The 26,245-nt window shown below is 47.9% G+C and overlaps 1 protein-coding gene across 4 annotated transcripts in view; it reads left to right on the top strand.

Moving 5' to 3' along the window:
• GATAD2A (GATA zinc finger domain containing 2A) overlaps positions 1-26,245 on the top strand; it is a 99,151-nt gene that overhangs the window by 21,418 nt on the left and 51,488 nt on the right. For 2 of the 4 annotated variants that reach the window (XM_082837319.1, XM_082837318.1), the window contains exon 2: positions 16,081-16,168. In XM_082837319.1, coding sequence (XP_082693445.1) covers positions 16,154-16,168 — 15 coding nt within the window. In that variant the 5' untranslated portion in view covers positions 16,081-16,153. Of the gene's footprint in view, positions 1-5,754; positions 5,805-16,080; positions 16,169-18,154; positions 18,269-26,245 lie in introns of those variants that run through there. The other 2 variants (XM_082837321.1, XM_082837320.1) reach the window with 2 other exon arrangements.

The following is a 26,245-nucleotide window of genomic DNA, read 5'->3' as shown; positions in this document are numbered from 1 at the left end:
TGAGATCGTGTTTACTGCCTGGGAGAAGGTGGGCATTGGTGAGACCCAGGGCACAGCCTGTGACCCTGGATGGCCACTTTCTGCTTCGCTAGGAGAACGTAGTGTGTTGAGGTGTGGCGGTCCTGTGTGACCATCAGGGCTCAGGACCCTCATGAACAGGAGGCACGTGTCTTTGACCCTGACAGATCTCGGCTGGCTCTGGGGGCTGGATGCGGAACTTGGTTTGTCCTTGTGTCTCTTCCTCCCCAAAGAAATAGTGCTTTGTGTTAGATGAAAGTGTGATAAATAATGGGTAAAAGAATAAAATATCTGAGGGACTGTCTTGTATATACGAGTTTGTTCTGCTCTGTTCCCAAGAGTGAAGTAGTGATGGATAGGTAGAAATTAGAAGGACGTGGCCCTTAACTTAGCCTGAAAAAGAGCTTTGTAGCAATTAGAGGGACCAGGAAGAGGCTCCATGTGATTCCTGTGCCCCAGGAGCTGGCTGGTAATCAGCATTTTTTTTTTTTTTTTGATGTGGACCATTTTTAACGTCTGTATTCGATTTGTTACAATATTGCTTCTGTTTTATGTTTTGGTTTTTTGGCCCTGAGGTATGTGGGATCTTAGCTCCCTGACCAGGGATCGAACCCACACCCCCTGCATTGGAAGGCGAAGTCAACCACTGGGCCACCAGGGAAGTCCCGGTAATCAGCATTTTCTGGATTCTGAGAATTTTCCAGCCTGAGGTTTTGGACACTTTTCCAAACAGACCTAGGGCGATTAAGACACTTCTCTGAAACATCACATGAATTTTTCCAACAGCTGCGGCTTCCTAGTTTGAGAATGTTTCCCTGTTTCATGCATTGCTCAAATGTTTCCAAATCCTGACTCTTCTTGTAGAGTTCAGGGGAGAAGACAGGTGGGTGTCTTACCCAATGACAATACTGGTTTTGAGAGTAGGGAGAGGGGTTGTGGACACAGGAAGGAAAAGGGCCGTGGGGACCTGGCACTTGGAAAAAAAATGACTTGGGTCTGAGAGTGACATCTGCCTGATGATGACCAAGACACCATCAGGGTCCTGATTTTGAGGTCATGGGTGGGAGTGAGGAATCAGGTGAGTTGGGTGAGGGCAGCAGCCTGGTGCCTCATATGCAGAGCTGGGAGGGCCAGCACATGCCCTGGCCACCACCCACCTTAGGAAGCGCTCCCACAGGGCCTGGGCTGTCCCCCAGCTCCATGTCCCTTGGCCATGTGTCTTCTGCTGTCCTTGCACTCTCCTTGCTGTCTTTGGTCAGAGGACCTGTCTCCTTCCCAATGGTCTGTGTCTGCTCTGTTCCCTACCTCATGCGTGAGTGCTGTGCTGTTCTGATGGAAGGAAAGAAGATAATTCTGCACATCTGTTCCTTGCCAGGGACCCCCTGGTCTGCTCTGTGGAGTGCTAAGAGTGGTTGGCTTGTGTGTACATCTCACACAATGGAAAAGAAGATGAAGAGGTCCTAGTTTATGACCTAGGCTGGCAGTGTTTTTTTTTTCCCTTAGTTTTTTGCTGCGCCCCGCAGCATGAGGGATCTTCATTTCCAACCAGCATCAGACCCATGCCCCCGACAGTGAAAGTGCAGAGTCTTAACCACTGGACTACCAGGGAAGTCCCTGGTAGTGTTGATCAAGTCCTTTAAGCCCCTTCCCTTGACTTGTATGTACCCTGGCATGTAGGGGCTCAGAAATATGTGCTTCGTCAACCTCTGAGGGTTTTAGTGCCTTTTGCAGAAGGTGAAGATGCACACGAGTTATTGAATTTGCTGTATGGTCCATGGAATGAGGGTTTGCACAACAAGGCTCATTCCTCCAGGAGGTTTCTAGCAATTCAGTAAAGGGCTAAGTTAGTGTGCTCTTGTAAGAGGGAATCGAGGGTGTGCTCATCTTTGCTTTAGGAAGTCTTCCCATAGCCTTGGGAAGGATCCAGCCTTAGGATGGCCTTAAGAGTCCGACTTCCCTCGAAGGTGTGGTGGTTCAGATTTGAGCCTGGGTCTGGGAGATGGCTGACCTGCATCTGGATCCCCATTTAACTTCTTAATCCTGTGACCCTGGCCAATCACCTTGACTTATCTTAGCCTCTGTTTTTTTCACCTGTCAAGTGTGGGCATCAATGGCAGTCCCCTGTGTGAAGTGTGGGTGACAGTGACAGTCTCCCAGTGTGAAGTGTGGTTAGTGTTGGTAGTACCTCATTCTGTGGTTATGAGGATTAAATGAAATCAGGTATGTAAAGTACTGGCACCATGCCTGGCACCAAATAAAGAATTTAATAATCATTATCCACTGTTGTACTTTTCTTTTCCTCCTTTAGTAACAAAATCTCTTGTCAACGTGTTAAAGGTGATTCTTTGGATGTTCCTGCCTTTGTCAGCAGTGAGCTTTTTTTTCTGCAGCAGTTTGAATCTGTGTGCCCAGTGGTAGCTTTCTCAGTGGAGAATCAGGCCCTCCCCTTTCTGTGCCACCAAAGTCCGATGAACACTGATGAGTCCTGGACCATGGGGGACAGTGGAGCCCCCACTCTAGCAGTAGTGTGACTGGGGTCTTGGGGACAGACCTGCAGTGCCTGGGGCTCAGGCTGGATCTTGGTGCTGGATGGTTAGGTAGGACCTAGGTCTGTGTTAGGTGGCTGGTGACAGAGCATGGCAGTGGGATAGGCCTCGGAGGAGGACAGAGGGTCCCTGCAAGGCTGGCCCAATAAAGGTGAGGTGAGTGAACACCCCTACCCTTGCCCCTGTGGCACTACTCCTCCTCTCTCCTCCTCGCCCCTTTTGATCTGGGAGGGCTAGGGCTGGGACTCGAGGCGACTTCCCAGGGGATTTCGTGCTTTGGGTTGGGTTGTATTGGCAGGACTGTGCTTTGAGAATATTGGAATGAGGTGGACTTTGTGGGCTACTTGGGAGCCTGACCCTACTTAGGACAGTGTTTCTCTGGCATGTGTGGTCTACGTTCTCAACAACTGACAGCTTAGAAGTATACCTTTGCCTGGAAGATAAAGTGTGTGCTGGCCTCGTGTGTGCCCATGTGGTGTCCTGTATATATTGGTTTTGTGTGCACCCTTGTGTGTGCTTGTGCACATGTGCTTATGCACGTGTGTGATGGCTCTATATGTGCTTGTGCGTGTGTGTATGTGTGCAAATGGAGGAAAGACATTTCAGTCCGTGTTGGACATGGGCTTCGTGTGGCGGAGTCCTGCCTTTTGTGGGGTCCCCGGCCCACTCTGGGGTGAGTCTCAGGTAGAGACAAAGTCCCACTGAGGGCACAGCCCACAGGTTTCTTTGGGCTTCTTATTTTAAGTCAGAGATTCACATGACGTTCGCATTGTACCTCATAGCGCATCGGGTTTAGTAGTAAAATCTGCTACCAGCAAGGAAATCTCCAACTTGCAGCGGAAGCCAAAACAAAGTGTATTTCAAAATTCTGGTGTCCTTGCCGTTGCACCCCAGGAAGCAGGCCTTTCACTCTTCTAAAGCTTTGGTAGGGCCCGGGGATTTGGTCTTTGCTGCCTCTCTCCTCCAGTAGCGGGCTTCTCTATGTGTCTGACTCTCTAGCACGGTTTCCTTCCTGCTTGCTCCCTAGATGCTGGCTCTTCGGCTGAGTCAAGCAGAACTCTTCCCAGCCAGCAAGGCCCTGTGTCTGCCCAGCACCTCTTCTCCCCAGTGGGCCTTCTGTGAGGATAGAGTGATGGGAAGTGTCTGTGCAAGGTGCTGGGAAGCTCTGATGGCCTAGAGAAGCCTGGTGTAGCCCACCCTCCCCTCTTCCCTACCTCCTCTGAGACCTTGGGAAGGCTCTGCTTCTTCCATCTTGGGCTCATTTTACCTTATAAGGGCTGGGGGCAGTGAGGACAGTCCGATGGTTCTCTGAAACACCCTCCCTGAGGAGCCCCTCTGTTCCTGACCTCCTCTGATCATACTTTTATCGTTGGGTACATTGTCAGGAAGATGTGGTGTCTGTTCATGTCATTTCTCAATTTGTTCTTTTTTTTTTTTAATATTTATTTATTTATTTGGCTGCACCGGGTCTTAGTTGAGGCACATGGGATCTTCGTCGCGGCATACAGGATCTTTTTTTAGTTGGGGCATGCGAACTCTTAGTTGCGGCATGTGGTATCTAGTTCCCTGACCAGGGATCGAACCTGGGCCCCCTACATTGGGAACGTGGAGTCTTAGCCACTGAATCACCACGGAAGTCCCTCTTAATTTGTTCTTAATTGGCTTATGTAGTGTAAGCCACAATTTACTGATAAATGTTGCCATCGTTGTAGTTTCTTCCTTGGAACTTTGCAGCATTTTAATCACTCATGCAGTTTTTGTGATCCTTGTGATACATCATGAGAGTTTGTGGCAATGATGAAGTGTCTGGGGCTGGGAACTGGCTTGTTGGCCTGGACCTTGCCATGAGGCCTCGGGACTCCTGGGCTGAACACGTGGCCTCAGTCACGGCCATCAGTGCTGTGATGTGGTTGTTGGATGGCTCCAGCCACGTGTCAGAAGTTACTAGATGGTTTTGACTGTTTGATCTGGTTCCTGACAGATAGAGAAACTGAATTCTGCCTCTTAGGAAAGCTTGGTTGCTCAGATGGTTGTAGCTTGTTTTGTATTTGAAGACCCAGCATCAGACTGGATTTCCAGAATTCTACCAAGGCCACCCTTCTGTCCAAAACTCAGCTAGGGGGCATCTGGAGGTTTGTGTGTGAACAATGCTGACCTTGCCGCCTGCCTGGGTACTCACTAGCTGCTCTGGATTTGGATCTAGGCGGACCCTTTGGTGTTCTGGAAAGTACCACCTTACATAGACCTCAGTCACTTGTTCTCAGTCTCCTGTTGCCTGCCTGGAGGATGGGACCCTTCATGAGGATCAAGGTGGCAGAGGCCAGCTGAGGCTCCAGGTCCGTCCAGCAGTAGTGGGACAGCTGGTGGGTGCTTTCCTTGGTAGTGAGCAGACAGTAGCCCTGCCTTCCAGGAAGTGCCCAAGTGCCACAGGGGCCCTTCTGGGCAGGGGTGAGGGGATGGGGGAGTAGGGGAGTGCGTTTTAGAGGTGAAAACTGGAGGTCCTCTCCTGGACTGTGTGGTCTGCCAAGTTTACATTTCTTTTTTTTTTTTCTTAATTTATTTATTTTATTTTTGGCTGTGTTGGGTCTTCGTTGCTGTGCATGGGCTTTCTCTAGTTGCGGCGAGCGAGGGCTACGCGTGAGATTCTCATTGCAGTGGTTTCTCTTGTTGTGGAGCACGGGGGTCTAGGCACGCGGGCTTCAGTAGTTGTGGCACTCAGGCTCAGTAGTTGTGGCTCGCAGGCTCTAGAGTGCAGGCTCAGTAGCTGTGGCACATGGACTTAGTTGCTCCTCGGCATGTGGGATCTTCCCGGACCAGGGCTCGAACCCATGTCCCCTGCATTGGCAGGCAGATTCTTAACCACTGCACCACCAGAGAAGTCCCCCTAGTTTACATTTCTTTGGTGATATTTCTGCCATCCTACCTGCTGCTACCTGACCAAAATAGTCTTATCTTGGACCTTACAGGGATAAGCTTTGTGAACTACTTTTAGATTTTGTTTGGATTTCAAGAACATGAGGTTTTTTCCTTTAGGCCCAGGTAGGTCTTCATTTATATACAGTGGGGCCAGCACACAACACTGCTCCCTCCATGCTCCTGAACAGGTTTTCCCTTCTCTATTCCAGTTCTGGAAAGTGAGATACCGGTTCTTAAACTTGTGGGGAGCACCTGCCCTAGTTACCAGCTTGCGCCAGATTGCTGCTTGTTCATTCACCAAGACTGCCTGTTTGAAGATGGCCGGTGAGGAAGTATAAACTCTGGGCTCAGCCTATGGCCTTCATGTTGCTCCTCAGAGAGACTTGGGGTGATGTGCAGGTCTTTGCCCTGTCCGTGAATATGCAGGTCATGGTTGGTGCCCGTGTCATCACAGAGTTGGGGTCTGTCTTTACGGCATAGAGAAGGTGCTCAGCTGGTGGCTTTGCTTCTGCTTTCTCAGCACACACAGGCCCACGGCCACAGGACCTGGGTTGAGGCAGCACATGGCGCCTGTGGCCAGGGCCGGGACCCCTCAGAGTCAGTGGAGGACACCTAGTCCTCCACTTGGTGAAAAAAGGATTCTTGCTTTTCCGGGAGATTGTGTGATAAATAAGGTGTTGCTTCTTTAAAAACAAACTCAAGAAAACTTGCCACAAGAATGGAATGGCTGGAGGTTTTATTTCTTGACGTGAAAATAAATACTGATACAGCTGGTTGACATGCTTTGTGACGTGGAGGCCACCTGGATGGTGCCTTCTTGGCAGTGAGGCCCGCTGCTTTGGGAACCTCCTGTTCAGGCCACCTGCTGTAATGGAGATCTTCTGTGGTTGGGGCTTTTTGTGATCCTCACTCTCAAATTTTTCTGTTCCGAGTGGTCCTGGAGACTCAGTTACCTCCTCAGCCTCCCCCTTGTTAGTCGTCCCAGGAGGACACTATATTTTGCAGTCACAGGCCACACAGGGACATGTCTGTTTGGAAAGGAGACTGCCTGTTTGCCCAAGCCAAACTAGGTGGGGAAGCCCAGAAAATCATTTTTGCCCTTCTTATTCTGGAGCAGTTAACCAAAGTGATAATTGAGGTGCTATGGGCGTTTCTATCTGAAATTATTGGTAATGAACCAAATGTCCTCCTCCTGTTGGAGTTGGGTACCTCATGTGGGGTCATTTGGTGTCACTGTTTTCCCACATAGCATCCATGGACTTGGCCAGTGTGGTGACTGACTCCCCTGGGCCTGGCTTTGTGTCAGCCTCACAAGATAAGTGGGTTTGGTACTCAGACCTTGAGGAGGGGATGCAGTGTTTTCCTCTTCAGTGACATTGATTGCTGAGTGCATTGTTGGGGCTAGTTGTCTGTGTCTCTGTTGTCTTTTGAGTTTGACGTGAGTTTGACGTGTCTGGAACTCAGGGCTCACACCGCCAGTGGGCCTGCGTAAGGGTTTCTGAGTCTGGCTCAGGTGCTCCAAGGAATAGGTTTGGGTTGTGCTGTGATATCTCTGGCTTCCACATATAGGAAAAGATTGTGCCCAAGACGAGTTAGTTATCTTTATCGTTCATCTAACAGGGGTTTCTTGACTCCCTTGGTTCATGGCTGTGAGATGGGGCTGGAATAGGTGTGTCCTGGGGAGACAGAGTGCTCTGGGAGGCAAGAACTGGGGTGATGAGACTTGGCATACTTGAAGTCCATCTGAGGTATAACATTAGATGCTGCTTTCATCTCACTATTGTAAGTCTTTCCAGTATCTTTTTGTGCAATTTATTTGGGGAGTGGAGGGAAGGACTGGTTGATAGTAGAACATGTCAGGGACATGGCTGGTCTGGGAAACAGGGTTCTAGAGCCATGCTTTTTGGCTGTGGGTGTACCAGACCCATGGGCCTTGTTCTGTACACACTAAGGCCTCGAAAGGTTAAAATGATTTGTTGTTCTACCTCAAAGAGACATTGTACTGAGTGAAATACGCCAGACAGAAAAGGACAAATACTGCATGATTCTATTTATATGAGGCACCTGGAGTAGTCAGATTCATAGAGACAGAAAGTAGGATGGTGGTTGCCTGGATGGGCATGGGAGGGAGGGAAAAATGGGTAGTTAGTGGGTAGTTAGTTAATGGGGACAGAGTTTCAGTTTTGCAAGGTGAAAAAATTCTGGAGATGGATGATGGTGATGGCTGTACAACAGTGTGAATGTACTTAATGGCACTGAACTGTACACTTAAAAATGACTAAGGCCAAAATATGATTAAGACAGTAAATTTTATGTTATGTGTATTTTAGCACAGTAAAAAAAAAAGGACAAAAACCCAGAACCTTTCTGAATTCAGAAATAGCCTGCATCCTTATGAGAGCATGCATGCATTTTTAAAAATAAATTTGTTTATTTATTTATTTATTTTTGGCTGCATTGGGTCTTCGTTGCTGCACGCGGGCTTCTCATTGTGGTGGCTTCTTTTGTTGCGGAGCACAGGCTCTAGACGCGTGGGCTGCACTAGTTGTGGCATGCAGGCTCAGCAGTTGTGGCCCACAGGCTCTAGAGCACAGGCTCAGTGGTTGTGGTGCATGGGTTTAGTTGCTCCGCGGCATGTGGGATCCTCCCTGACCAGGGATTGAACCCGTGTCCCCTGCATTGGCAGGTGGACTCCCAAGCACTGCGCCACCAGGGAAGCCCGGCAGGAGGATTCTTAACCACTGCATGACCAGGGAAGCCTAGAGCATGCATTTTTATCCTCCAAGAGTTAGCTTAGGGAGAAATGAACAGAGACACTCACATTTTGATGGTCTACCTTATGCCAGATACTAGGGGCTTTAAAAAAAAAAAAAGATATACATGGTTCTAGAAGGCTCATTTTAACATCATCTTGGGAGCGTGATTCCATGGGTGTTCTTTGGTCCCTAGAGCGGTGGGGCCTGGATGCACTTCCTCCCCTCAGTAGAGTCACACAGAACTAGAGTCTGCAGGAGATTTAGGAGGACAGTCCAGGAACATTTGAGATCTTCTCTCCTCCAGTGCTCAGCACAGAGATTGAAGGTGTTCCTTGGTTTTCTGTGGCTTTTTGTTAGAGAATTCCCTTAGTGTGGCACATATTGATGTGTATGCACAGAAGGGGAGACTCTAGTTCGTAGTTACTCGTTACTAACACAGAAGTTATTTCCTCTTTTGTTCTTGTGACATTTTCTTCAAGGTATCCTTTAATATTGTAATGCCCTAATGCTAGACATTTCAAACACCTACCAAAGTCTCAGACTTGTCTAGATGTGAACATTTGATCCCTGGGCTTTTTAAAATTTTATTTATTTTTTTTATTGTTTTATTTTATTTATTATTATTTTTGGCTGTGTTGGGTCAGTTGTGGCACGTGGGATCTTTGATGAGGCATGCAGGATCTTTCGTTGCAGTACGCGTGCTTCTCTCTAGTTGTGGCGTGCAGGTTTTCTCTTCTCTAGTTGTTGTGCATTGGCTCTATAGTTTGAGGCATGTGGGCTCTGTTGTTGAGGCGCACGAGCTCAGTAGTTGTGGCGCACAGGCTTAGTTGCCCTGTGGGATCTTAGTTCCCTGACCAGGGATCAAACCCGCGTTCCCTGCATTGGAGGGCGGATTCTTTACCACTGGGCCACCAGGGAAGTTCCTGATCCCTGGGCATTTTAAGTATGGGGGTTTATCTGAAGTTCTGAACTGCCGAGTGGACTGCCTGGGCAGCTGCTAGGGATCGAGGGTGGAAACACTGAAAGGAACCTTGTTATAAGGAATCAAAATATTTTGAGGAACAACATTAATCATAGTAGTCAAAGTAAGAACTAGTTGCTTCTCTTTGAGAGCCTGCCTGGAGCCAGGGCCTGCCACTTGGTCCTCAGGATGGTCTTGAGTCCTAAGGGGCTAGGTGGGCTCCCAGGGGCGCAGTTGGATTTGGTCCCAGGCTGGATGGACTGTTTGATTATCAGGAGGGTCGTGGCTGGGCAGCTAGCTGTATGATTCATCAGTAGGATTCTGTTCATTATCATCAGGATGGTCTGGTAGTGTGAAAGGGAGGGATGCTCAGAAGAAAGGAGGGTGGTGCTGGAGTCAAGCCTTCGAGAGGGCAGGGCCTTCTGTTGGAAGGATTGTTGATGGGTTTTTTAGGGAGGGATATGGAATCTTGGCAATAGAAATGGGGAGGGGAGTGCAGGGTGTGGGTGAATGGGTGCTGGGGTAGGTCACACTTCTTAGTGGTGATAGGGGAGGCCCTTCCAGACACAAGGCCATTGAGGCCTAAGGGAATCTCCAGGCGCCTTTCTCCAAACAGCCATGTGAGGGAGTTGGGGAGAGCTCCCCCCACGCCAAGAAGCTCTGGGCTCTGCAGGGGCTGTGGCGACGCTGTGGCCTTGCCTATCTCCATATTGTTTCTTCCTGATGTTATATTTATATTGTTATGTTTTTGCATCAGGTTGGTGGTGAAAACATAGTGGCTGAGTTTTTATAACTCACAGAGGATGCCATTTTGTCATTTCTTCTCCATGCCTCCTTGGGCCTTGGATAAGGAGATGAGCAAGCGCCCTTTCTCTTGTGGAGTGTAGAGCGTTTGGGGGAGAGAACCTAGTGGGATGCTTGATGTCAGATGTCAAGATCAGCCGTGCCACGTGATGGGGCTGTAGTCCTCGGGGATGGAAGCAAGGAGAGGGTGCCTGAGTAACACATGTTTTGAGTTTGAAAGGTGAGTGGGGGGAAGGAAGGACTTTCATGGCAGTGACAACAGCATGTGCAAAGGCCCAGTGGTGGAGGAAGGCAGATATGGTGGGTAAGATGAATCGAAACAAGGCCTGTGTGGTTGGAGCCAGGAGCATGGTGTGTGTACACGTACTATGTGCGTCCCAGATGACTTCATAGGGTCACCTGCGCCTAAACAGTCAGGGCCTTAAAGGCTGTGGTGAGGTGTTGGGGATGTTGGGGGGTTTTAACGAGCTTTAGGAACAGCTGCATTGGCATAGTGTGGGGAGTGGACAGTCTGTCTCTTGGTGAGGCCGTGGTTACTGTGGCTGAGGGAGGAGAGTCAGGGGCAGACCGGGGGTCTGGAGGGCACATACTGGTTGTTACCCTGGTAGATGCTTTGGCTTGACAGTGGAGACCGGCCAGCTCTGGTTGCCAAGGATAGGCTTGTGCAGCTGGCCTCACTGTCGGCTCCTTGGCCCTCATGGGGTTGGTTCTTTGCCTCTCGAGTCTGCCTAGTCATGCTCTCCCTCACTCTGTGGGGATATAGGGTTAATGAGGCTCTTTGCTTTGGGGAGAGCAGGTACTGCTTGGTCCCCTGGGGCTGACGTGGAGCTGAAGCACCCCCTTGCTGTGCCTCTGCCTTGACTTCTTGTCTCAGGCATGCTGCTCTGCCTGAGTCATCTCTGTCCCTTTAATGCTCAGCAGAGCCTGTTAGGGCCATGGTTCCCTCCTGCTCTCAAGGATCAGGTAGTCAGTATTTTCCACCGTTACTGTCTTTGTCATTACTACTCAGCTCTGCCCTGTAGGTGAAAGCAGCTGGAGACAGTGCAAACTTGAGTGGGCGTGGCTGTGTCCCAGGAAAGCCATTCGCCAGAACAGGCCCAGGCAGTAGTTTGCCGACCCTTGGATTAGGGAATTGACTCTGACCCAAGTTAATCTTTCCCTAACCAGCCAGCGCATGTTGGAGCTGTGTGACCTCTGGGCTTCCTTGAGATGATCCACTGTTGCCCTGCCTCAGTTTCTCCCTTTCTCATAGAGCTAGCTGGGGACTTCCTCTCCTTGACAGTTAGCAGTACAGTCGCTAAGACTGTTGGCAGAGAGGGTCTGGGTGGGGTGCTCATTTTGTGTGGAACAAGTGGACTTTGTGGACCTAGGGGTAGGAGAAGGTGAATAGTATTATTGCTGGGTTTCATCTTGGAGGTTTTTTGGCTTAATATGTTCCTGGGATTGGATTAGAGCCAGAGTGGTAAAACACTGGGCAAGTGTTTGGTGAGTGCAGACGGTGGTAGGAGATCAGAAGTGTGCAGCTTCCATAGGGCCAGGCCTCGGAAGGGATGATGGGGCCCTCTGGGGGGCACCTTGGAGAGCCCAGGCTTCCCCATCAGGTGCCCATGGCCTCTGAGAGCTGTCCCTGGGCTGGCCATGGGCATTGCAGCTGAAGCGTCTCTAAGGAACTGGAGCTCCCTAGACAGCAGCCAGTGTCTGGCAGGAGGCTCCTCCCCTCAAGTTAAAAGGGAGCGGACCTCTCTTGCCTGAGCTGGAGAGGATGAAGTGGCAACAGTGGACTTTTGTTGCCCAAAGTGCAGTGACTTGATTTCATGTAAACCACCAATCACTGCCTCCTTACCAAGTGTGATCTCCCTCAGATTGGGAAATTGTTGTTTGGGTAGGTCGAAGATTCGGGGTGTTGTGTGTGTATGCATGTAAGTGGAGTACCCAGGTGCAGGGTCAAAGCCAAACCATAATGATTTATCAAGGGAGTGGAAGAGTCTCTTACGAGTTGGTAATTGTGTACTTAAGGGTTACTTGATACTGTTTTAAATATATGGGTTGGAAATAAAAACAGTAAAAGCTCTCTAAACCCAGCCAGTGTGGGGTAGATGGCACAGCAACCCAAATGATATACCAGTGGAAAGTGATTACAGTTTATTTTAGAGAAATGCTCCCAATCCTGATGGTGCTAAGTGGTCTCTGCTTGGTTTCTGCTCCTTCGTGAATTTTGCTCTAATTGTATCAAGGGGTTTTTGGGGTGTGAACTCCTCAGATTGGTTCTTTCTCCCTCAATGTTAAACCATCTCTGCTCATTCATTCTATAAATATTTATTGAGCACCGGACACTGTTGGAGGTGCTTGAAATGATATCAGGCACCAGGCAGACACCCTTTTCCTTGTGGCATTTATGTTCTTGCCGGGTGAGAAAGTCCATAGATACAGTAGCTGTGTTGTGTGGAGTTTGAGGAGGGGCCAGGGCTGTGGCAGAGAAAGGGCAGGGTGAGCAGGGTGGGCCTCTTTGAGGGAGACATTTGAGCAGTGACTTGGGGGTACACGGAGGAGATAGCCATGGTGGGGGAGAGTGATGGAGGCAGAGAGCAGCTAGCACAAATTCTAGCACAAAAGCTAGCAACTACTGTTAGAACAGGCTGTGTACAGACGTTTTTGGGAAATTGTGTGAAGCTGAATATGGACTGGGCATTTGTTGACATTTAGAGATTATTGTATGGTAGTTATGTTTTCAAAGGTCATTTTCAACTTGGGATGCAAATTGAAGAATCGATTGTTAAAATTACAGAGTATTGGGGATTTTGTTGAAAACCTTGAAGAACCCCAAGGTGGGAGGGTGCCTGGTGTGTTGGAGGCCAGCATGGCTGGAGGAGGGTGGACATGTCAAGAGAGGATGGGGCTTCACTCTGAGCGATTGCAGGGCCTTTGGAAGGTTTCGAGCTGAGGAATGAAAGCAGGGGGTCCAGTTTGCAGACCTCCGTCGTATTAAGGGAGGATAGTGTGGCAAGTGGAGGTGTGAGAAGTGGTGGGACCCCAGATGTGTTTGACGGCAAAATCAGTAGGATTTCCTGGCAGACTGGATGATGGGTAGTCCTATCAAGAAGGCAAGTGCAGCCAAAAAAAAAAGGGACTTTCTGGCGGTCCAGTGGTTAAGACTTCTCGCTCCCAATGCAGGGGGCACAGGTTTGATCCCTGATCGGGGAACTAAGATCCCGCATGCCTCATGGCGCACACAAAATAGAAAAAAAAAGGCAACTCCGGATTTTAATCTGAGCATTTTGAAAGACTGAATTTACCATGAGCTGAGGTGGGGAAAGCTGTGGTGGAGGGTGAAAGTCTGAGGTGACCTTAAAACTTCTTGTATGTTGCATACTGCCCCATGATGCACTGTATGCATTATGATAACAGATTAAGGTCACCTTCCTCGCAGGTTAACCCTTCAGGAAAATGTCCAGTGTGTCTTGTGGTCTCACGGAGTTAGGGTACTTGGATCTTTGTTGAAAATCATTTGTCCACATGTGCATGGTGTATTCTGTTCCATCTGTCTACTTGTCTGTCTTTACGTTCATATCATACTCTCTTGGCTACTGTTAACTTTACATACAGTATGTCTTGAAATCAGGTTAGGTAAGTCTTCCAAATTTGTTTCTCTTTTTCAGTATTTCACTAGTCTAAGTCCTTTGCATTTCCATATAAATTTTGGAATCAGTCTGTTTTTTCCGGCAAAACATGCCTGCAGTTTTTTTTCTTAATAAATAAATTTATTTATTTATTTATTTAATTTTTGGCTGCGTTGGGTCATCGTTGCTGCACACGGGCTTTCTCTAGTTGTGGCGAGCGGGGGCTACTCTTTGATGTGGTGTGCAGGCTTCTCATTGTGGTGGCTTCTCTTGTTGTGGAGCAAGGGCTCTACACGCGCGGGCTTCAGTATTTGTGGCACGTGGGCTCAGCAGTTGTGGCTTGCGGCTCTAGAGCGCAGGCTCAGTGGTTGTGGCACACAGGCTTAGTTGCTCCACGGCATGTGGGATCTTCCCGGACCAGGGCTTGAACCCGTGTCCCCTGCATTGTCAGTCAGAGTCTTAACCACTGCACCACCAGGGAAGTCCCATGCTGGCAATTTTTGATTGGGGCTTTGAATCTATGAATCAATTTAGGGGAGAATTGACACCTTCTGACCCATGGAAAAGTCATATCTCTCTGTTTATTTAGGTTTTCTTTCATTTCTCTTAGCGATGTCTTACTGTAGTTTCAGCTTACAGGTCTTGCACATTTTTTTGAAAGATCAGATTTATCCTTAAGTATTTCACATTTATGGTAGTATTAATTGATTTTTTTTTTAAGAGCTTTGAGTTTTGGTTGTTTGTTGCCATTTGGAACAAATGGCATGTGGAACAACATTGCCATGTGGAAATACCACTGACTTTTGTATATTGCCCTTGATCCTGAAGAGAGTAGGTGCTTGGAAAAGCCCAGGACCCCTACTTTCTGAGGCTTCCCCCTCCATGGCAGAGAGAGGCCTTGGCTTGGGAGGTAAAAGAACTCTGATCGCAACTTCTCTGGTGGTCCAGTGGGTAAGACTCTGCGCTCCCAATGCAGGGGGCCTGGGTTCGATCCCTGGTCAGGGAATTAGATCCGACACGCATGCTGCAACTAAGAGCCTGCGTGCTGCAGCTAAACGTGCTGCAACGAAGATCCCATGTGCTGCAACTGAGACCTGGTGCAGCCTTACTAACTAAGTAAATATTAAAAAAAAAAAAAGAGAGAGAGAGAGAGAGAGAACTAAGATTCATGGCATCTACTGCATTTCCCAGCCTGAATGGGGCCAAAAAGAGTGGCAGAAAGGGCCCCTCTCCCTAGGAGCTAGCCCTGGTGGTGGCTGTAGCCCTGGCCCTCACTGAGGAGGATGCTGTGTGCTCCTTGGTTCCCAAAGGTCTTTGCATAGAGTTCACTGATACTTGCTTATTTTGCAAGTTCTCCTGTGGGAGTGTTTCTCGCCATCCATGAGCTGTGAATTGCTGTGAACCCAGCTTAAAAATAAAGTTTTCATATCAGAGCAAGCTCCTGATAGTCATGTGGGTGCAAAGAATGACAACAGAGGTGATATTGACAATATTTGGCAAGCTACAACTGACAACTGCCTGGGAGTTTGAGATTTGGCTGGTTCACTGGGTTCAATCTCTGTGCCCAGAGGCCTGGACATCTGATGTCACAAAGGAGGGGAAGTTCTGGGACCATGCTATCTCTGGGACCTTGGGAGAGTTCCTAAACATTCTTGAGCCTTAGTTTTCCTATCTGTGAAACAGGCAGACTCTTTCTGCCTGGGCAGTGTAAGACCTTTGGAGTTGATCCCTGGGTGAAACTTCTAGTTGCCCTGTGGCGGTGAAGCCGCTTCCATGTGGGAGATGAATTTTGTCCATCCCTGGGCACCTCATGCCCTCAGCTTCTTGAGGGCAAACTCTGCACTGCCGGTAATGGTGGGTGGTTTCCTTGGGGTCTATGTTGGGGAGTGCGCACTGGGGAGGGGAGAGGTCATCTCTGGAGAGGGAGACCTGGGTGGCCCTGGGCAGGTTCCTGAATATCAGACATGTCAGGTCCCTTATGTGTAAAATGAGGGTAATTGTGTAATTTATCCCTAAGATTGTCCTGGGGATTCAAAGAGATACTGAATTGTAGCATAGTACCTGGAACTCACTACCAAACATCTATTAAATGCTAGTATTTCTATTTCTGCTGTTAATGTCATTACCATTATCATCAAAACCTTGAAGTGTTTTCTGTGTGTTCAGTATGTTGGCTTGTGGTTGTGTACCACCTCTTGTCTCCATCCATATTGCTAAAGATGAGATCTGTAGTGTTTGAGATGTTAGTATTTATTGGTTAGTGCACCTTATTGGATCATACATCAGAGACTGATAGAAATTGATTTCCTCAGCTTGCCCTCCCTTGGAAGGTAGCAGACACAGAGCTCTGTTTGAAATCTAGAATTTTGCAATTCCAGGGATTGGAGACATTTAAAACTGTCTGTACATTCCAGAAATTTTCCTTGGAAACTCAGTGTTTCTTCCTCTGTTCTTTGCTTTAGGTTGGCCAGCACGTTGACGGAGTTGCCTTTTGACATAGCTCCCACCATGGCCGGCTGGTAGGACCACCGTCCCATGCCCAGAAGCCAGGTGAGTGTGTAGTATCTAGTATCTGTGGAACAGAGGCACTGACTTACCCAGTAGGCCTTATTCAGGTCCTTGGACATTTGAAACAGAGCACTGCTTTAAAAGCTGATGGCCATCTCCTAGAGGAGAAGGAGGAAGACAGGTACCTCTGGGATTGCACATTGGGCCATCTCCACAGGGCTGCCCAGGCCCTGCCTCCTCCAGGATGGCTGTTGGCTCTCCTGTTGCATCTCAGGGGTCGCTCGTTTGAAAAGGCCAGGCCCAAGTAGGATGAACTGTCCTCCGTGAGCATCAGGGGCAGAGGATAATCCTGGCCAAGTGACCTTTGCCCTCTGGCCATTCCTGTGATTTCCCAATGCTGACAGAAACCGTTAGAATTTATCCTTAACCACCAGTGCTTGGAGCTCATTGCCCTTACCGCACCCCGTGCCTATGGGGAAACTGAGCCATCCCCTACTGCTTATAGGGCTCTCAGGTGGAGACTCTGTCCAGGGCTTTCGGGACCCAGCAAGACAGAGCCCAAAACCCAGGTGGGATTTTGTCTGTTACTGTCAGACCAGTGATGTTTTGGGCCAGGGCTGCCTACCTGGAGAAGAATGTAGGACTGAGAGACGTCTCAGAACACGGAGATAGCTTGGAGACCTCCTGGGTTGGTTAGCTGCTTCCTCTTATAGGCCTGCTGGCTGGTGACTTTCCAAGGGGTGTATGCCCTTCAAACAGTGTCACAGCTGCACAGGGTAAGAACTGGCTGCTGGGCTGAGCAAGGTATGTGACAAGGGTTGGGGGTCGGTTTGTGAGGTTTCAGCTCTTATCTGCATATAGCGAGATGATAGTATGGGCACGGTCAGGTAATCCTGGTGTCAGGAAAACATTTCCAGAATGTTTACCCAGCAAAAACAAACTTTACTGGTATTAAAAAAAAAATAAAAAATTTTAAATTGAGATAATTTGCATACCATATAATTCACCCATTTGTAGTATACAGTTTAGTGATGTTTTTGTATATTCAGGAGTTGTACAAATATCACGTCTATCTAGTTCCAGAACACTTTCATCACCTTCAAAAGAAAGCCCACACCCATTAGCAGTCCCTCTCCAATCTCCCTTCCTCAGCCCCTGGCAACCACTAATCTACTTTCTATCTCTATGGATTTGCCTGTTCTGGACATTTCATATCAATGGAATCACATAATATCTATGACCTTGTGTATTTAACTTCTCATACTCACCAAGTTTTCAGGGTTCATCCACTCTGTAGCATGAGTCAGTGCTTCATCCATTTTTGTGGCTGAGTATATTCCATCAAATGGATAGACCACATTTTGTTTATCCATTCATCTGGGATAGATTTGGGCTATTCCCACCTTTCGGTAATTATGAATAGTGCTGTGAACATTTATGTACACAAATTTGTGTGGACTTGTTTTCACTTCCTTTGGATATATACCTAGGAGTGGAATTGTTGGGTCATGAGTCTTTAATATTCTGAGGAACTGCCAGACTGTTGTTATTGTGGCTGCACCATTTTACATGCCCCCCCAGCCCTGCCCCAGGCCCCCAGAGCTCTCTGGAGACAAAAAATGACTCAAAGTCTGTGCCGGTTTCCTAGGCTAGTTGAGGATCATCGGTGTTGACAGTGCTCGTTACCTGGTGCTGGTGGCAGCATGCAGTGAGCCAGCCACCTAGAAAGTGGGTTTGGCGCTTGATTGTCAACAGGCTCTCTTTGGACGTTAGTGTTGGAAAATCGTACTTTACGTCTTGACAAGGTCTTACCTGCAGCCCAGAGGGGTGAGTGATCATCCCCTATCCTATAGCCCAGGGCATTGTCTGAAGGCAGTGGGCTGGCTTAGGGTTCTCTGAGGTCCTCGGCTGGGTGACCCCACCTCTGCCGGGCCCTTTGTTAACTAGGAAGTACATAGTCCAAGCAGTAAGTACTTGCTGAGTGAATGAATGGATGAATGAAAGAAAACTGCTCCTTTCCTATCACAGGGTCAACAAGGAAGACACAGCCAGAGCATTACAAAGCAGTTAGTTTGGTGATTCCGGAGGGAATTTCTGGAAGCCCCCTCAGGTGTTCCCTCTGGCCCTGCCTCTCTGTACCCGGTGAGTGAAGGGGCTTGACGGGAAAGGATGGTCTGTGAATGGTTGTGGCAGATGGTGGTCGATGTCAAACAGGCAAAAACACCCTTGAGCAATTTTATTTTTTGGCTGCGGTGTGGGATCTCAGTTCCCTGACCAGGGGTCGAACCTGGGCTCTTGGCAGTGAGAGCACAGAGTCCTAACCCCTGGACCACCAGGAAATTCCCTGAGCAGTTATTTTTAAGAGATGTATAAATATGTCAGCTTGTGTACTTTTTGTTGTGGGTGTAAGTCAGCTCAGCAGATTGATTGATTGTTCCACTTTCAGTTGAACCATGGCCTAAAGTCAGCTGAGGCCTCCCCATTCCTGCTGCCCAGGACTCTGGGCACAGAGGAAGAGCAAGGCAGGAGGAGGACTGGGTCCTGGGGAGTCTTGAGGCGCATACACAGCCCCCACACGATGCCCCCACAGTGTATGTGGCTGTCAGTGTGAATACTGAGGGTCAGGCTGCCTGCTTGGGCTAATGGAATTGGTGTCCACCCTTGAATTTTGCTTGTCGGGTCCTGTTCGTTCAGCAGCTACGTATACTGCTCGCATGCTGAGAGACTGGCCTTGTGCTTGGTGTTAAGGATCAAAAATGGGTGTGACTTACAGAAAAACAAACAGGAAAAGCAAATGCAGATGACCCTTAACCAAGGCATAAACGATACTCAGTCTTTTCTGATACTAAGAATAATGCTTTTTGGAGCTTCCCTAAGATATTTCTGACCCTTTGTCCTGAAAGGTGGACACCATTCTCTTGGTGGGAATCACGCAGCACCATATGTTGCTTTTGGAGGTTCACAACTCCTCGGAGGGGGATTTGCTTACCCTTTGCTCCAGCAAGTCCACTTCTAGAAATGTATGCCAAAGATAGACTGTCAAAAATAAGGTTTGTGACAAGACTGTTCATTACAACATTCTGAAGTATAAAACTGGAAATAACTTAGATGTTTGTCATTTGGGCCTGGGACTGATGGGGCTGGATCGCCAGTGGGGTGGAGCCGAGCCCCTGAGCAGAGGAAGGAGGGGTGTCTTCTTGTCATGGTGATGGGATTTCTAGGGTGAAATGAGTAGAAAAAATTATAAGGTGAAAGATAAAGAGATGTACCGCACTCACTTTTATCCCTCATAAGGAACGGTGGGGGTGGGATATAGACATGTGTATTTGTTTATATTTTATTTTATTATTATTTTTTAATTTATTTTATTTATTTTTTGCTGTGTTGTGTCTTCGTTACTGCGCGGAGGCTTTCTCTAGTAGTGGCGAGTGGGGGCTACTCTTCGTTGAGGTGCGCGGGCTTCTCATTGCAGTGGCTTCTCTTGTTGTGGAGCACAGGCTCTAGGCACACAGGCTTCAGTAGTTGTAGCATGCGGGGTCAGTACTTGTGGCATGCGGGCTCAGTAGTTGTGGCACACGGGCTTAGTTGCTCCGTGGCACGTGGGTTCTTCCCGGACCAGGGCCTCGAACCCTTGTACCCTGCATTGGCAGGTGGATTCTTAAGCACTGCGCCACCAGGGAAGCCCTGTATTTTATTTTTATTTTTCCTTTTTTGGGGGGGCCATGCCACGTGGCATGCGGGATCTTAGTTCCTCGACCAGAGATCGAACCCAGGCCCTCGGCAGTGAGATTGCAGAGTCCTAACCACTGGACCACCAGGGAATTCCCTAAATCATAGTAGTTTGATTGTAAGATATGAGATATGCCATAAAGGCAAAAATCAGAAAAAAATCTTTAACTGTTTTTAGGAATCATATTTTTGGTTTCAGGTCAACAATGCCCATAGTCTTACTGTTACATATTGTAGGAGAAAACAAGTAATTGATGTCTTTAAGAACCAAAATTGGGAATTCCTTGGTGGTCCACTGGTTAGGACTCCACGCTTCCACTGCTGGGGGCCTGGGTTTGATCCTTGGTTGGGGAACTATGCCTCCCCCCCAAAAAAAAGAACCAAAATTTTTAGGATGAAAGACATATGCAAATAAAAGATCAAAATACTTAAGTGAAAATGTTTTAATTCTAAATCTGCATTGGGAATGTCCCAGTTGTATAAGATGGTACCAGGGTTGTGTCAGAAGGAATCCCCCCTTCCACCCCACCAAGGGTGGGGCAGGTAAATGTGAATGAGAATTAGTCCCTGAGTTGGAGCCTCAAATGTATTAAAAAAATCCAGTGTTCCTATTGGTGCTCAAAGGAAAGGAAGAAACTCACTGGTGCCCTTTGGAAGGTGTTAGGGAATCAACTCATTTTGAAAATTGGTAGATAGAAGGAAAGAAGCAAGCATTTATTTATCTTGCTTCTACTCTACAGACTGTATTTGCAAGGAACAAAAAAGGGGGTAAGAGCTAGTTTCCTTCGAAGATAGATCAGTGCTGCCAGAATTTTCCGGAATGCTCTACTCGCACTGTCCAGCGTGGTACCTGGAATATCGTGATTGAGGAAGTCAAGTTTTAATTTTATTTGATTTAAATCTTTTTAAATAGCCACATGTGGCTTAATGGACCGTGTAGCTGTTAACATTCTGGCTAATTAATATGAAACGATGGGATTATAAATTCATACATTTGCAGGCATCTGATGAAATGGTGGGTCTAGACAGTGGACCTCAGTGGCTTCCAGCCCCCAAGGAAGGGTGCACATGCTTCCAGAGGGATGTGTGCTTGGTTGGACCTCAAAATCTAGTTTTGGGACATTGGGGTTGTGTTAACATTATACCACAGGGATGCCAACTGGCAAAACCCAATTGTGGGAAACAGGACAAATGGCCTGATTTCTTCAACATATGATTGAAAAGAAAGTGGCAGGGGAACCTGTAGGTTTCAGCCAAGCGTGACTTCAACAAAGATTGAGGAATGATTGTTTAATTGTTGATGGTGTGATCATGGGATTGTGGTTTTGTGTCCTTGTAGTGATAAACGCTGAACTGTTCATAAATGCATGTTGTATGGCATTTGCTTCTTAGAGGCTAGTGGGCGTGAGGTGTGTGAAAGACCAAGGTGGTCGTCTGACAACCATGGAAGCTGGGTGGTGGGCATGAGCAGTTAATTGTGCTGTTCTCGCTGCTTCTTTGGGTATGTTTGCAATTTTCCGTAATGAAAAGTTTGGAAGATGGTGTTTGACCCAGGCATTCCCTCAGGGAGCTTTATGATTCATGTCACCCAGGGCAGGGGAAACACTCGTTTACAAAAGTGAGGATGGTGGCCGCTTGTGGTTAAAATTCAAGCAGAAAACCTTCAGCAGAGATTCTGGAATTGCTGTGAGGGGCTGTGGCCAGTAGTAGCCTGTTAAGCGGGACAACCTCTTGTTAACAGCATTCTCATTTTCTGTAATAACAACCCTTACAGTACCTTCATGGAGCCCTTGAAGAACCTTAGTGATAAAGTGGGCGCTGTTCTCATTTCACAGGTGAGGAAGCTGAGGTGTGCAGAGATGAACCAGGCATTCTGGTTTTGACCTAATGTAGTGTGATGCTGATGGCACCTTCTGTTCTGGGAGCACTCCGCCCACCTCCCCCAGTACCCAGAGTGCATTTTATCACCACAGTGCATCAACACCCTGATGCTGTAATGTCCCATATGTTGCTTTCTGACATAAATTAATATATTATTCATTAGAAATCAATCTCACCTCTATTGGTGTGGTCTGTACATAGCAGCCATAGCCAATTAAGACTGGATAAAGTAGGTAGTTAGCTGGTCTTCAGTATGACTTCGTCTTATAAAAAGCACTGCTTTGCAGGTTTGATCCTTATGTGTGATCTAGGGATTACTGCAACTCCCAGTGTGTGAGGGACCTCAGCCCCATGTCTCAGCCTGCTCTGTCCACTGCCTACCCCACACATCTGTGTGTGTCCCCCCAGTGGCCTACTGGAGCTATGCTGCTATGGGTGGGAGGCCTTTTGTTGAAACCCCAAGGGTGTCCCTGGGGCCCAGTTAGCTCCTGCTCCCTGGTAGAAACTAAGCAGGTGTTTGGGTGAATGCGTGAGTGAAATGTCTGTGAGACTGAGGCGTCTGGCACAATCCCAGTGTGAAGCCTGTGACGGACCTGACTTGAATCCAGATCTGCGGTGCTGGCCCGTGTGACCCCTGCCATCAGAGGTCTTGCCCTCTCTCCAAGTTGGCTCCCTGTTGGTAAATTGTCCCATTTGTGTCCCACGTGGTCACACTCCCATCTGTACCGTGGGCTTGCTCTGGTCCCCTTGTTTGCTGTGAGAAGCTGACGGTTGTTGCTCGTGGAAGGACTGCATCCCAGTGGACAATGGCTCTTCGATTGTTTGGGATCTTGTTACACAAAGGAGTCTTTCCTTGAGGACCCTGTTCGGTGCTCTTGGGGGTCATAGTAAACCTGCTTTTGCGTTTTAGTAATTTAGCAGCCGTAGAGGGGTTGTGGCTCTTGAGGTTAAGATTATTTTGTTTTTTGTTTTCCTGCTTAAAAAATAATAAAGTAAAATTCACACATTTAAAGTGTACATTGGCATTTACTACGGTCACAACGTTGTGCAGCCATCACCTCTAGTTCTAGAACATTTTCATCATCCCAAAGTGAAATTTGTATGTATTAGCCTATACTCCTGCATTCCCCTACCTCTGTGCCATCCAGTCCCTAGCAACCATTAATCTATCGATACTTTCTGTCTCTATAGATTTGCGTGGCTCTGGACATCTCAGATAGATGGAATCATATACAGTATGGCCTTCTGTGTCTGGCCTGTCTCACTTAGCATGTTTTCATAGTTCATCTGCATTGTGACATGAATCAGAAATTTATTCCTTTTTAAAAATTTATTTATTTATTTACTTATTTTTGGCTGTGTTGGGTCTTCATGCTGCGCACAGGCTTTCTCTAGTTGCAGCGAGTGGGGGCTACTCTTCATTGCGGTGCGTGGACTTCTCATTGCGGTGGCTTCTCTTGTTGCGGAGCACGGGCTCTAGGCGCATGGGCTTCAGTAGTTGTGTCATGCAGGCTCAGTAGTTGTGGCTCGCGGGCTGTAGAGCACAGGCTCAGTAGTTACGGCGCACGGGCTTAGTTGCTCCGTGGCATGTGGGATCTTCCAGGACCAGGGCTCGAACCCGTGTCCCCTGTATTGGCAGGCAGATTCTTAACCATGGTGCCACCAGGGAAGCCCGATTCCTTTTTATGGCTGAAAAATATTTCATTGTATGGATATACGACATTTTGTTTATCCATTCACCCATTGATGAACATTTGGGTTGTTCTTACTTGTTGGCTGTTGTGAAGAGTGCTGCTTTTTAACATTTATGTACAAGTTTTTGTTTGAATAAATGCACATCTCTTGGGTATATATCTAGAAGTAGAATTGTTGGGTCATATGGTAATTCTGTATTTAACTTTTTGAGGAACTGCCAGACTGTTTCTCACATTACTGCACCATTTTACCATTTTACATTCCCACCAGCAATATGTGGTGGTTCCAATGTCTCCACATCCTCAACAACGCTTATTTTCCTTTTTTTTAATAGTCATCCTGGTGGGTGAGAGGTGGTATCTCATTGTGGTTTTGATTTGCATTTCCCTAATGACTAATGATGCTGAACATCTTTTCATGTGCTTATTGGCCATTTGTCTGTCTTTGGAGAAATGTCTTTTCAAGTCTTTTGCCTGTTTTGTTGAATTGGGTTTGTTTTTAAGTTTTAAGAGTTCTTTATATATTCTGACACCAGACCCTTATTAGAGATATGATTTCTAATGTTTTTCCCGCTCTGTTGATCTTTTCACTCTCTTTTGCACAGAAGAATTTAGTTTTGATGAAGTCTAATTTATCTTTTTTCTTTTGTTGATATTGAGCTTTTGGTGTCATATCTAAGAATCTCTTGGCAAATTGAAGGTCATGATTCACCCTTACATACTCTTCTAAGAGTTTTGTAGGTTTAGCTTTTAGTATTTAGGTCTTTGACCCATTTTGAGTTGATTGTCATATATGATATGCAGTAAGGGTTTTGTTTGGTTTTGATCATTATGTTTTCTATTGACATGAAGACTTTTTGGCTTATGTAACGAGGAAGGGGAGTGCCATAGCTGGAAGTTCTGAAAGTACTTTTTCTCATCTGTTTAACAAATATGTATTGAACACCTGTTCTGTCCTGGGCCCTGGGATGGTAGCACTGAACAAAGAGATATATATTCTCTGTTCTTGTGGGGGATGGGGTGGGGGGGACAAACACGTAAACGGAGAGATGAGTAAATAGAATGTCAAGTGGTGATGAAGTGGGAAGGGGGTAGAGACCCACCGAAGTGCATGGAGGGGAGATACATGTAACTTTGCTGTTTCGGCTGAAGAAGAGAGTGGTATACAGAGACATGGGGGAGGACCTTCCAGGTAGGGGGAGCAGGAAGTACAAAAGCTCTGAGGTGGGAGTAAACTTGGTTTTCAGAGAAGCAGCTGGAATGTCAGAGTGGCTGGAGCTGAGAGAATAGGGTCGAGGGGTAGCGGGGACGTGTGGGGGACAGCAGTAGACAGGTCAGAGAGGCCGGCAGGGCCTTGGCTGGGGTGAGGCCTTGCTTTTACCTTGAGTAGCGTGTTTTACAAAATGACCACTGATGTGATATGCTCTAGGTCAGCTTGGCTATTTCCTGGAGGTTGTTGTAGGTGTCTATACCCAGAACAACCCCCTGCCCAAGGGGAAGATTTCCACTTACAGGGTGGAGGAGAGAAGTAGGATTTCTGTTCCAGCTCTCACAGCTGTGCAGGAAGTGCTGCAAGAACTGTGCATCAGTAGAAACTGTTTCGTAGGCCCATGGGCTTCTTTGAGACCAGAAACTTATTTAGTCCTAGACGTAGGTTTCCCTGCTGGCTCTGAGCCTTTTGGGGCGGCCTCCGGCCCTGCCTGCTGCAGGATGTGCGCAGGGAGGAGCTGACAAAGGAGCCCAGGCAGTGCTTCCAGGCAGTGGCGTCACCACATTGCTGGGTGTCCTGTTGAAAATGATGAAAGATGCACATTTGGTTCTCCCACTTTCCACTCACATTTCCTCCCAAGACTGGAGAAGGCTTTTCTGGCCCTTCCTGGAATTTTCTGTGTAAAACCTCCTGCCATTTCCAGCTCGATGAAGCTGGTGGTCAGGGCTGCGTTCTTGGCCAGGCCCTGAGGGAGTCAGCCCTGGAAGGGTTAAGCCCTCCCATTTTTGATGTGACGCCCGATTGGCACATTGCAGGTGGCATGGAAATGGCAGGCGTAACCCTTTGTGGGCCGAGGAGGCTCAGCCTAGGAGGCAGCTGGGAGGGACAGAGGACTGGTCCTTTACCGTGGGAGGGAAACTCAGCCAGACATCCCTCACAGTGACGTCCTACACCAGAGGACTCCTGGTCACCATTTCCCTGTGGACATTTCATATTTTTCAGATTCCCCTCACAGGTGGCACCTTTATTTCTGTGTCGCGTTCTCTGGCACCATTTGTTTCTCTCCGGGGCTGCAGGGGTTGGGCTTCAGGCACAGGCCCCCGCTGTCAGAGGCTCAGACACCCATGTGGAGTCGCTTCCAGGTGGGCAGTGTTGGGTGCTTACTGAGGACTTCTGAGAGTGTAAACACAAAATCCAAGTCCTCATGTGGGGGTGAGCCTGGGGGTGCTACCAACAGTTTTAGAAACACTCGTTACCCATCTCTCTCCTCCCCTCTTAAAACGTGATCAGTTTAGGTGTACTTTGTCCTACTGTGTGCTTTGACTAGGAGGTGTAGACAGGCTTTCATCTCATGTCCCTGGGAAGGGGCACTCAGAGGCCAAGGCATGAGGCTGAGGGGTAGACAGAGCTCAGTGGAATCTGCGTGGCCTGTCTGGTTAGTGGTGTTCCCTGTTTTCAGAAGTTTTTAGGAGATTGTCTATGTCTGGGGGAAGATAAAAACATACTCCCTACTTACACCATCTTCCCCAACAGGATCTGTGCTTTCTTTAGCCGCCCCTCCCCCATGACTCCAGGGAGGGAGGATAGTTGTTGAGGTCAGGGGAC

This window comes from Leucopleurus acutus, assembly GCF_964270905.1.
Source record: "Leucopleurus acutus genome assembly, chromosome: 3".
Lineage (NCBI taxonomy): Eukaryota > Metazoa > Chordata > Mammalia > Artiodactyla > Delphinidae > Leucopleurus > Leucopleurus acutus.
Note: the sequence above shows the minus strand (reverse complement) of the source record. Positions and strands in the feature narration are given on the sequence as shown.